The sequence below is a fragment of the Perognathus longimembris genome, chromosome 11, assembly GCF_023159225.1.
Source record: "Perognathus longimembris pacificus isolate PPM17 chromosome 11, ASM2315922v1, whole genome shotgun sequence".
Classification (NCBI taxonomy): Eukaryota; Metazoa; Chordata; class Mammalia; order Rodentia; family Heteromyidae; genus Perognathus; species Perognathus longimembris.
The window spans coordinates 10,305,989-10,318,608 of record NC_063171.1 but is presented as its reverse complement, the minus strand read 5'-3'; the positions used below and the strand labels follow the sequence as shown (position 1 = coordinate 10,318,608).

The 12,620-nt window shown below is 40.7% G+C and overlaps 1 protein-coding gene and 1 pseudogene across 3 annotated transcripts in view; one reads left to right on the top strand and one right to left on the bottom strand.

Moving 5' to 3' along the window:
• Exo1 (exonuclease 1) overlaps positions 1-9,027 on the bottom strand; it is a 31,948-nt gene extending 22,921 nt beyond the window's left edge. For 2 of the 3 annotated variants that reach the window (XM_048356895.1, XM_048356896.1), the window contains exons 1-5: positions 8,702-9,027; positions 7,612-7,785; positions 4,389-4,512; positions 2,898-3,035; positions 288-500 (exon numbers count right to left, since the gene is read on the bottom strand). In XM_048356895.1, the coding sequence (XP_048212852.1) occupies positions 288-500; positions 2,898-3,035; positions 4,389-4,512; positions 7,612-7,772 (636 nt within the window). In that variant the 5' untranslated portion in view covers positions 7,773-7,785; positions 8,702-9,027. Of the gene's footprint in view, positions 1-287; positions 501-2,897; positions 3,036-4,388; positions 4,513-5,023; positions 5,144-7,611; positions 7,786-8,701 lie in introns of all 3 variants that reach the window. The other variant, XM_048356897.1, reaches the window with a different exon arrangement.
• LOC125359255 lies at positions 1,490-1,873 on the top strand (annotated as a pseudogene).
• Positions 9,028-12,620: the final 3,593 nt, after the last annotated feature.

The following is a 12,620-nucleotide window of genomic DNA, read 5'->3' as shown; positions in this document are numbered from 1 at the left end:
ACCCAACAATAGGACAAAATCACAAGATTCTTCTGAGCTTAGCATTTATCTTACCCCAGGTCTTTTAAGTCTAGTCTTCATTTTAAAAATTACTATGAATTTGTCAGTTGCTGAAAAAATTTGTCTTTCCAACATTTGTTGGTTGTTAAAAGCAAAGTTCTAGCATTTGAGGCACTGTTTTCCTATCAATAGCATAACACAAGCTGTTGACATAACAGAATATTAAGCTTTATCTTCTAAACAATTGAATGCTTCAGAAATCTGTAGCCCTGGTAAGTCACTCTTACCTTTACAATATCTGGATTATTAGCCAGTCTTAGTACTTTGCATGCCTTTGTCAATCCAATTCCACGCAGAGATGAGAGGTAGTCACAGCCTGAAAGAATACACATGTAACGGAATTTCTCTTCAGTGAATATATCTCCAAGTTGTCTGCACATTCCTAGCCGAGCCTGATCAATCTCTAGGCCATTTCCAAACTGGTCCATTTTCAAAATCACCTTCAAAAGGAGGAGAAATAGGGCAATGTTTAGAAAGATCGCTTTGCTGCATCATTATCTAATCAACTTCAATAATCCTAAGAAAATTTTCTCATTCTACACCTAGCACTGAGATATAGGAGGTGTAGACAGGCAGCTTGATGACTGTGAAAACTACAAGTAAATAAACTGAAGCATAGAGGTAGACTTACAAGGATACAGCCAGGATCTGAGTGTCCTGAGTAGGAAAAAAAAGACTTTCATCCACCTTTCTACCTTTATTGCAGAGTTGTCATGATGATAAATAGTAACACATACAAAAAGCACTTTTCCATATCTTCTTGGACATTTTAAGGTGATTAACCTTTCCTCATTAATAAATTAATATATGTTTATGGCATAAACATCAACATACATAGAAAATCAAGAAAAAAGCAGAGACTGTCATGTCACTTATCAAATCAATTACTACATATTAAACCTATCTTTCTCTCTTTTGTTTGCCAGTCCTGGGGCTTGAACTCAGGGCCTAGGCACTATCTCTGAGCTTCTTTTGCTAGCATTCTACCATTTAGCTATAGTGCCACTTGCAGTTTTTTTCTGTTTATGTACTGAGGAATCAAACCCAGGGCTTCATGCATGCTAGGCAAGCACTCTACCACTAAGCCACATTCCTAGCCTCCATATTAACCTCTTGATATGGATCCTTGTAGTCAGCTATGAAGATATGGATACTATGAATATTATAGCTATTAATCAAAGTTCATACTATAATTTTATATATGCTTAGCTTGTTTGCTTCAATGGTGCACTATCATCTAAATCACACACCCAGTCCTACTTGTTGTTGATTGTTTTGGAGATAGAAAGTAGAAACTTTTCTGCCCAGACTGGCTTTGAACCTTAACCCTCTGGATCTCAGCCTCTTAGCAGCTAGGATTCTTTCTTTCTATCTGGCCATCTTGTCAGATGCTTTCTGTTAGAAGACTTCTTGCACCTACGACAGGAAGATGGTGTCTACCAAGAAGATAAAAAAGTCTCTAGAGTTGATCAACTCTAGATTCCAGCTTGTTATAAAAAGTGGAAACTATATGCTAGGTTACCAGCAGACCCTGAAGATGATCAGACTGGGCAAAGGGAAATGGGCTATCCTCACTAACAACTGCCCAGCCTTGAGGAAATCTGAAATAGAAACCTATGCTATGCTGGCCAAAACTGGTGTCCATCACTACAGTGGTAATAATATTGAACTGGGCACAGCATGAAGGAAATACTACAGAGTATGCACACTGGCTATCACTAAACCAGATGATTTTGATATCATAAGAAGCATGCCAGAACAAACTGGACAAAAGTGAATAATTTTTCTTTAATAAAATTTGCCAGAGCTGGTTTAAAAACATTTAAAAAAAAAAAAGAGAGAGAAAGAAAAGTGGCTAGGGTTAAAGGTGTCAACTACTGGGGCTCAGCTCCATTACAATTTTACAAAGAACCTAAATATCGATATAACATTCCACTAGTAAATAAATCCATTAATTTGTCTGACTTAATTGAAAAGTAAAAGGTATATACCATCATTTTAAAAAGTGAAATTGGTAAGTGTACTACTAAAATATTTAGGGACTAAGGATATAGCTCAGTGGTTGAGCTCTTTCCTCAGATGTGTATGTAAGGCCATGGGTTGCATCACAGCAGAAAGAGAGAAGGGTGTGAGGGTTTCAAAATAAACTTTTTAATGGAAATGGAAAGAATGAAAGAACAAAAGTTTTAAAACAAACTTTTTCACAGGAAATGGAAGGGAAGGAGGAAGGGAGGGAGGGAGGGAGGGAGGGAGAGAAACAAATGAAAGGAAGGAAGAAAAGAAAGGGAAAGGGCTTAAAAACTTACTCTAATAAAGTAGCTGGATCACTGAAGCTCTAAATCTTTCTATTTCACATAACAATGAACACTGCAATGGGGGCAAATGAACACCATAATAGATACAAATTGAAGCTACTAAATAATATACTACAGGAAAAATTTCAGCTTCTTGCTTTACTACTTAAAAGTTTTGCTTTTAAAATTTTTAAAAATTGTTATTATAAATGTGATATGCAGAAGGGTTATTACAGTTATGTAAGCCAGGAGTACATATTCTTTTTGGACAATGTCACTTGCTCAAATTTTGGTTAAGACAGTTTTGCCATGTAGCCCAGGCTAGCCTGGAACTCACTATCCTTCTGCCAAGTGCTGAGATTGTAGGCATGGAGCATGTCCATATAATTTAACATAACTTCTATCCACATAGAAAAGTAGTATGTAAAGGTACAGGTGTGGCACAGTAGTAGAGCACCTGCCTGGCAAGTACAAGTTCCTGAGTCCAAACTTCAATACTGAAAGAAAAAAAAAAATTAGGATGTAGTAGTTGCAGTTAAATACCTTCTTACAGCCAAATGCTAAAAGATCAGAGTCTTCTGTAATGACAGCTTGTACAATTCCAGCTTTGTTAAGATAGGCCAACTGAGCATCTGCTTCATAGGGAGCCACCAGGCAGTCAACTCCCTGAGACCGGGCAGCCTGTGAGAGAGACCACAGTGAATTCATAGCACTAAACAAGATCTGCAGCAGACTCATTTTACAACTAGCCTTAATATGTACATGCTATCCTCTGAAGCAGAGGTTTCCTATTTTTGGTTGTGGTATAGTTCACACTAACCACAATGCTACTAAGTAAAATCTTATTTAAAAAAAAAAATCAATCAATAAATGTAAGGAAGATAAATTGCTACATACTCCAAAATGGGAAAATGCCTATGAGCTACAAATATAAGTAGTTCAAATCATTAAAAAATGCCATTTTAAGGATGGTTCTGGTATATAAGACACTGATTTGGAGTTTTACATATTTTCCCCAGTAAGAGCGATAAGTATATCTAACTGAAGTCATAATATTATAGACTTTAATCTCTATTCTAAAGTGGGAGAAATACTTTTGGAACAACAGTCAGTCCCTTATCAGGAAGCTGGAACACAAATTTCCTGTTCCAAATTCTGGGTATCTGCACCCAAGTCCCAAAGAACTCCTTGAGGAAGTTAAGGAAAGGCAATAGGCATGAAGATGAGGCTACTAATAGTTTTCATGACCACATACAATCTGCTGTTTTCCTCCTGTTCTTTTCTTGCCTAGCAACGTCCTCATAGCCAGACACTGGAGACTCATGCCTGTAATCCTAGCTGCTCAGGTTGAATTCTGAGGATCACAGTTTCCAAGCCAGCTCCAGGAACAGGAAAATCTGTGAGACTCATCTCCAATTAAGCATCCAAAAACCAGAAGTGGAGCTGTGGCTCAAGGTGGTAGAGTGCTGGCCTTGAGGAAAAAAAAATCTCAAGGACAGTGCCCAGGCCAAGTTCAAGCTCCAGAACTGACAAAATAAAAAGCCACCTCAGTTCTCATTTTATGTCATAAACTGGATGGCAGGACTGAATGCTAGAAAAAGCTGAGCCTCACCCCCTTTATAACTACATTTCTACTAATCACAATGAACACACTTAGAACAGGGAAATTCAGGACTGGGACAGTAGACAAGTGACACTAAGATTCAGCATAATGAGGAAAGAAGCACTGAAGCAGGAACAGATTAGGAGGAGTAAAAACCTTTGAGAATCTGTCTTTTCATTCTCTAAGGAACAACATGCAGGTGTTTATTTATACATGTTCCTCACTTCAAAAGAGCCTCACTTATTCTTTAAGAATTTTGGCTCCGGAAACTGTTGGACTCTTCTTCTTAAATGACACCATTCCTTTCTCCCTGACCTCTATTTAAGGTTAGGGCTAGATCAGTTTTCCTCTCTTGATTTTCTTGCCCTTCCATTAATAAACAGCGATGTGAACTTAACCATTTTTTGCAGTTTTCTTTTTCTTTTGCTTACTTTGATTACTTTGTGGGCCATAGAGTGTGTGATATTGATGGCACGGGTGAAACATTCCCGGGCTTCTGACACTTTCCCCTCACGAAGAAGCTGCTTTCCCTTGAGAAGATTGGCTTGTCGCCTTCTGCAAGGGAAGAATGTCTCTCTTTAGTATCTTAAGAAATTACAGACTAAAAAAAACTTTGAACAAAACTGTAGTTAGTGCACTTTTTTTTAGAATGAAGACATTTGATTTGTTTGAAAATGAATATATACCAGATCCTTGGAAATATTAACCCAGATCCTATGGGATTCTAGACAAAAACAAGTGACTGATGACATACACATGTGTGGTCATGCCTATGCTACTGTCCGCAACAACACATAATGCAAGTGACTGATGACATACACATGTGTGTGTGCCTGCGTATGCTACTATCCACAACACATAATGTCAAAATAAAATGCAGAAACTAATATATTTTAAAGAATATAATAACACAACACAAGTCAAACACTTAAGAAGTAAATCCATTCATGTAATAGACTATAAGCAAACTTCAAAAAGTTAAGACTTTAAAAACTTGGTATCATATGGCCTATAGTATCTGACCTTAGCACAATGCAGTTAGATGTTAAGCATCGAAACAACTTACTCTCTTCTAGTCCTCTCCACTTCCTTTTTAGAAGGTAAAGTACATCCATCAAATATAAGAATAGGCTTGATCCCATGACATAGTAGCATATTTACAAATTTCATACAAAATCCTACGTACCTATATGGAAAAAGAAACAAGAAAAATGAATTTAAGGGCTTTGTATCTTAATACTTTAAGAACAAATGAGACAATTTGGAAAAGAAAAGGATTTTATAGGGCTGGGAATATAGCCTAGAGGTAGAGTACTTGCCTCACATACAAGAAGCCCTGGGTTCAATTCCTCAGCACCACATATATAGAAAAAGCCAGAAGTGGCACTGTGGCACTGTGGCTCAAGTGGTAGAGTGCTAGCCTTGAGCAAAAAGAAGCCAGGGACAGTGCTCAGGTCCTGAGTCCAAGCCCCAGGACTAGCAAAAAAAAAAAAAAAAAAAGAAAGAAAAGGATTTTAAAACAAACTTTTTCACAGGAAATGGAAATTTTAACTTAGACCTGGGTTCAAATCCACCCATCATGATCTTCCAAGCCTTGACTTCTGCATCTGTGAAATAGAAGGATTTAAAACCTTTCTGATTCTGATATTTCTTATTGTTTCAAGTCTACTGGAAACCTGAAAGAATAATAAACACTTGATTTTTCAAAAAATACCCTATCATAGCCAAGAAATCTAACAGTGGCACACTAACATTGTCTAATATATAGTCTACACAAAGAATATGTCTAGCTGGATGTGGTGGTTAAAGCCTATAATCCCAGTTACTTGGGAGGTGGAGGTGAAGGCAATCTCAGTTTGAGGCATAGGCACCAAAGTTTATAAGACTCCATTTCCACCAACAACTGGCCATAGTGGCATGTGTTTGCCATCTCCAGGGATGAGGGTGGTACAAGTAGAGGGATGGCAGCCCCGGTCAGCTTGGGCATAAAGCAAGACTCTACCCTGAAAAGAACAAATGCAAAAAAGGCCCAGAAGTATGGCACAAGTGATAGAAACTCTTTGTTTTTTAGTTCAATTAACATTTACCAAGCACCTACTATAGGGAAAGTCCTGTGGATTGCATTTCTTACCTTTCTAATAATGAAGGATATTACCTGCATTTTTAACAACTCTTCTAATCAGTCAAAAATCAGAATTACACACACAAAAAAACTAAAGACAAATTTCAGGAAGAAATATTCAAAAAACACTAGAAGTAACAATGAAAAACTTATAGTCTTGCTACAATTGCAAGTCTGTTCAAAGTACTAGTAGAAACAAAAGAGATTTCAAAGACTTCTTAGGGGGGAGGTAGGCAAGCATATACTTAGTATGCATGAAATCCTTTCTCAGCATGCATGAAATCCTTTCTCAGCATCTCCTGTTCCCCACATTTCAGTAGCTAGAGTTGAAGATGCTACAAATAGTATTGTTACAGTTTACTTGTGGCTTTGTTAACTTGACAGGCCTCAAAGGCCCCAGAGGTTTGTAAGTCAATGACTAGACTTTTTTCTGGAAACAAGCAGGATTTACATAATTTAGTAGGTCTTATGTTTTAGTAAATAATAGTAAGATCTGTGAGTTATTCCTCCAAGAAATAAATCACATATTGTGAAAGGAAATAAGTCATAATGTTGGCTAAATCTCTGAATTTGTCTAGAAATTATTCTTGCTTAACATTGCTACTTTAACAATGGAGGACATTAAGCCAGTGAACCTGTTTCAAATGAGGTCACAAGGTTGAGGATTGATGTCAACATGGCCTCCTAGTTTTGGCTATAAGTTGAAAGATGTCAGAATATACTATTGTTGTGCCTCATTTTGGTAAACATTTAGCAGTGTGTTGTCTGTACCCAAAACTCACCATGGATTTTTCAAACCATCATTAAAAAGCTTTTATCGTAGGTGAAGAATAAAGTTGATTATGGAAACCAGAGGTTCATGGCTACAAACTTACCTATTCAGGAGGCCATGATCTGAGGATCATGCTTCAAACTACACAACAGGAAAGTTTGAGACACATCTCCAACTAAGTAGCAAAAAGCCAGAAGTAGAACTGTGGCTCAAATGATAGAGTACCACCCTTAAGTAAAAAACTAAGGGGGGCTGGGGATATAGCCTAGTGGCAAGAGTGCCTGCCTCGGATACACGAGGCCCTAGGTTCGATTCCCCAGCACCACATATACAGAAAACGGCCAGAAGCAGCGCTGTGGCTCAAGTGGCAGAGTGCTAGCCTTGAGCGGGAAGAAGCCAGGGACAGTGCTCAGGCCCTGAGTCCAAGGCCCAGGACTGGCCAAAAAAAAACAAAAAACCTAAGGGACTATGCTCAGGCCTTAAGTTCAAGAAGTTGTGCAAAAACAAAGGGAGGGAGGGATGGAAGGAGGGAGGATGGGAAGAAGGGAGAGATAGTTGATAATTATTTGCCTTTCTCCATCAGTGTCCTGATATTCTGGCTTATTATGAACAACAAAAGTCCTGTATCACAGAAAGAAGTGTAGCAATATCCTAAGCATACACTCTCATTTTTTAGTAACATCTAGAACTGAATGAGAATAATCCATTTCTGGAAAAAAGTCATTCTTAATTCCCAAAGAACGATCACATCCACACTTACCTATCAGTAGGTTCACCTTTGGCTAGCTTCTCAGCACATGCAATAGCTCCTTTGTGAAGCCAGCAATAGGTATCCACAGCTACTACCTGCCCTTTATACTTCCGCACATGGACAGGTTCAGAAGCTTCTTTGATGAACTGTAGCAATCCTTGTATCCCCATAGTGCCAAACTAACTACATCATATGAAAGGAAAAACAGCAATATTTAAAGCAAAATGTATTTACTGAAAAGCGTTAAGGCAAATAGTTTAAATTCCTACACAGAAATTATTATTTAGTCTAATATCAGTGTCAGTTTCCATAGCCTAGATTTTAATCACTAATATTACCTCTCATGCCACCTAATAGTTGCTTAAAGTATGTTTTCAGCAATATGGTTTTATTATACTTTTGAGAGACTCAGTGCCAGAAATTGAAAGTGTAATCATTGGTCCAAAGTACTTTCACTTAGAATCATAATGTATGTTCCAAGCTCTTAACACAGACTTAGGCACACAGGGGATAAGACAAAAATTAGTGTCCCTTTTCCTCCACAAGGCATAAATTTAAAAAACACCCAACATCTATGGGGGGGGAGGGGAGTGCAGAAAGGGAGGGAGGAAAGGTGATCAAATGTAAAATGTAATCATGATGTTCAGTACACTATGTGGAAAATCACCTATGTAACTTATAGGCAGGGATGGGGGCATGGGAAAACGGCGGAAAGTAAAAGAAGGGGTGACATTAAAAAAAAATGTACTCATTCCTTAACCTATGAAATGGAAGCCCCTCTGGACAATACCTTAATAATAATAAAATTATTGCATCACAATGCCACCATGCAATGTCATGCAGGAATAACCTCAAAAACCTGTAGAAAAGCAAGTATTTCAACTGACAATGAAATAAGCAATCACAGGAATGGACTTTTACTGTTTGAGGACTGAAAATTTATTGCCATCCAAGTAATGCATATTCTGCTAATAAGCAGCCATAGTGCTTAAGGGCATTTCGAAAATAGATCCCATAGAACTGTGAAACTACGTTGCGGTGCAAAGTTTGAAGAAAAACGCTTGGAAAGCACAGGTTCAGAGGAGGCCAGCCGCCTTACCCTGGGGACACAACAGGAAGCACTGACGGCTCGGGTCCAGCAGTTACCAGATTTTCAACTCCCAATGAGTCAGTAGTTCTGGAGGTGTGCGAGTGGCTGGACTTTAAACACGCAGGCACTTCGGATGCACGTGATCCTCAAGGCAGTTTGAGAAACCCGATGAGTGGACTACCTTTGCGATAATATGCCTAACAAGAGTTTTTGTTCACGCGGAGGAAAATGGATATACTGTATATTTCGTGAAACTTAGGTAAATTTCTTCTAGGTCAAGTAAATATTCTCGAGTAACGATCTCCTCTTTATCCCAGTAAGAATGAGTGAGCGCCATAAGGCACGGAAGAGCTCAGGATCACCGGCAGCGACTTTCCCGTAGGGCGAGACGCTAGGGCTGCGCGCGGGTTCCAGACGCCGTGTTTCCTCTGGCCTGCATGAACGAAAACGCACAGTCGTCACGGCCTACCAGCGAGGAGACCGCAGGTAGCAGCCGCCGGCTTCCGCAGGAAAGCGGGATGAACCGGGCACCCAGGTGGCCGCACCGCCGCGCGCCCCCCGTAGCGCAGCCCGGGCCAGGGCACCGGTTCCCGCGGAACCACGTGCCGCTCGGAACCCAGGGGCTGAAGTCTTCCGCAGGGCCGGGAGGATCGCGCCACACACTCGCCCTCCCTCCCCCAAAGACCCTAGATCCCGCGCAGAGGGACAAGCGACGGAGAGCAGAACCCGGCGGGGACCACCGGGAAGCCCCTTTAGACTCCACACCCTTCCTTTACGGAAAGGCCTTTCTCCACACAATGGAGAAGAACCCCTAAAAACCGCTCGCGACTTCCCTCACTCACTTGGGCCAGAGAACCCAGGCCAGAATAGTGGAGCCCGGTTAACTCAGCGGTAGCTACACACCAAAACGACAAGTCCTTTCAATTTGCGCGGGATCGCTACGCTCCACCCACCGGAAGTGACGCCAACGCGCACGCTGTGACGCTAATCTCATCCCATTTCCCCATTCATCAGTCTTGAGTCTTCCTTGTCGCTAAATTTATCGCGCCTGAACGTCGCCGTCCAGAAAAACAATGAAGGGAAAAACCGGAACTTGAGAGTTTTTTCCACTCTCGCTAAGCCTTCTGGGAATTGTAGTTCTCTACTTCAGAGGTTGCACTCGAAAGACCTCTGCTGCGCGATTTTGTAGAGATGATTTTTGTTGATTTAAACCTGTTCATAGAGCCCCGCTGAAATAAGTGTTTAGTTCTTCTCACCGCTCACATTTCTACATTCTGTCTTTGAAATGGCCAGTTACTTCCGTACAAAATAGTATTGTGATTAAAATCTGTCTTTGATGAACTTTTTATTTTTAAATAACCAATAATAAAATGAGTCTATGGTGCAGTATCGGACTTAAAGTGGCCACCGGGGATGTGGAGGGAAGCCTTGATAATGTTACTAAGGAAAAACACGAAATAATCATTCTAGCTTCACTTGCTTTTCATTGATTTTTTTTTAATCATTAATTTTTTAAGTCAGCTGGGAAATACAAAGCTAGTCTCTAACTAGTTTTGCCATAAAGGACACCTCTGACTGAAGAAGCCATCTATTGTTCAAAGACTGTCCTCCAGACAACTTTCATCTCTTCACCCCTCCCAAGAAAACTGCTTTTATCTATCCCCTGGGCTTCTAGGGAAAAGCACTGCTCCAGTTCTCTGAGGAAAAGATGCTTCTTTCTTTCCCCCAAATTAACCATAAAATTAAAAAATCCTAGGAAAAGTAACTTTAAAGGCACAAACCTTGAGCCTTTCTCCAGAATTACAGAATCCACCATATCTAGTGACACACATATATGTAGCAAGTTATGTGTGTGTCAAAAAAGCAGATAACTGGAAATTTGTAACTATCTTATCTGACACACCTTCACCACAAGTCCCTATACAAGCCTTGTACTTGCACCTCTGAGACAAGATGGTCTTCCTTGGTGAAATGGTGCATCTTTTTCTTTCCCCAACTTGTCCTGAGTCACTGGCCTTTCAAGTGGCAGGCAGTGAACATGGTTTCACAATTACAGACATTGTTCAATGTCCTCTTTTCTTTTGAATGTTGTAGGGGAAGAAAATGGAACAGAATCTTAGACCAGATCATGAAGTATGTTTGAAGTTCATAGGTCAACAGGAAGGATAATTTAAATTCAGTGCAAGGAGATTGAAAGCATAGGTATCGGCCATCACGGAGGACCATGCGGAGATAATCACAGACAGGAGATTACTGTTAAATTATTGTTTAATATGCTTCCTTTATTTTTAACTATCTTTTTATGTAGATCAGGCTGCTCCTAAAGTCTTTTCATAATTTGCCCAAATCTGTCATGCAATTTATTATCTTAAAATTGTTGGGGGAAAAAGCCACTTTTGAAGAATATGTTTGAGGGACCAGGGGAATCTCCCTAACTTTCTAGTCTTTGCATCTGAGACTAGAAAGTCAGGCAGAAAAGTATTTTTTGAATGGCTCTTGGAAACCTCAATCTGTAGCAGCCTGGAGAAGACAAGGAAAGGGTGGGAGATAGTTCCAAACTTCAATAGGTTAAAGATGTTAGGTCCTCTCCCTGAGGGCTACATGCAGATGCCCCCACCTCATTAAGTCTCCACCCAGTTACCTGGGTAACCAGCAGACCTGGAGGCAGTTACCTCCCCTTTCCCTGAGGTCACATCCTAATCCACCTGGCCACACCCCTTGCCCCTGCCCTAAATAAAGCAGGGCTGGGTGGGGGTCTCTCTCTCTCTCCCTTCTCTCCGGCCATGGATCATCTTGGCCACAGGCCAGCAGTTTGGTAATAAACTTTCTTTCCTGCCTGAATACCGCGTGGCGTTCTCCTTTACCGGTTACCTACTTTAAAAACCTAACATATATGGTGCCGCGACTCGGGAAGGGCTTAAGAGTCAGGACAGGCGGAATTCCCCTCATATTTTTCTTATTTTTCTGGGAGTTTCCCCAGTCCTGAGGGCCCTTTTTCTGCGAACCGAACTGCTGCGAGTCACCACGCGGCACTTTTCACTAATATCATTGCTGGCCTCCACATCCACCTCCACACCACTTGTCTACCCTGGTAAGTGAAACTGCTGCTGCTCGGGTTCTCTGCCGCTCCGTCCGCCGCTTCTGCGGTAAGCTCATTCACTCACCAGGCGCCTCCCTCCCGTGCTTTTTGGGTTGTGCATCACAGTCACACCCGAGCCGGGACACTGCTAGCACGCCTCTTGACAATGAGGCCTGCTCGAAATACTCACTCAGATACAGTTTTTGCCACTGCAATGAAGACTCTGCTAGCACGCCTCTTGACAGTGCAATGAGGCCTGCTCGAAATACTCGCTCAGATACAGTTTTTGCCACTGCAATGGTAAATGGTTAGAAGTCACTTATATTCAGGCTCTCTCTTTCTCTTTTCCTCTCTTTCTCTTCCTTTTTCTCCCTCTCTCTATCATCTTCCTGCTTACTTGCTTACTTTATAAAATTCCCAAGCCGTACCATCATTGTGTGCCTTGCTCACAAAGCTGCCTCTTTTCACAGACCTCTAAAACTGAGGCTTGACCACCAATGTGCTTTGTCAGCAAAGATATCTAAGTTCTTTTCTCTAGCATTGACCACGTGGTGAATGTTGGGTTTAACAGGCATCAGCTCAGACGCCATTATGCCATGCCACGTGTTCTCTGTTAGTGTGTTTGTGTCCTGCCACCCCCCTCAACATGGCATCCCACTGGCGTTTATCAAAATATGGTTTCTTCATTTGATAATCTGAAAATTGTTGTTTGCTAGCAAAATTGTTTTTCTAACCGACCACGTGGTTCTAAAATATTGGGCAAAAAAAAAGTCATTTATTATTGGAATTCCAAAAGAGTCTACTGCTGAAATTCATTTTTGCATGCTGTAAAACCTATGTGCACAGTGT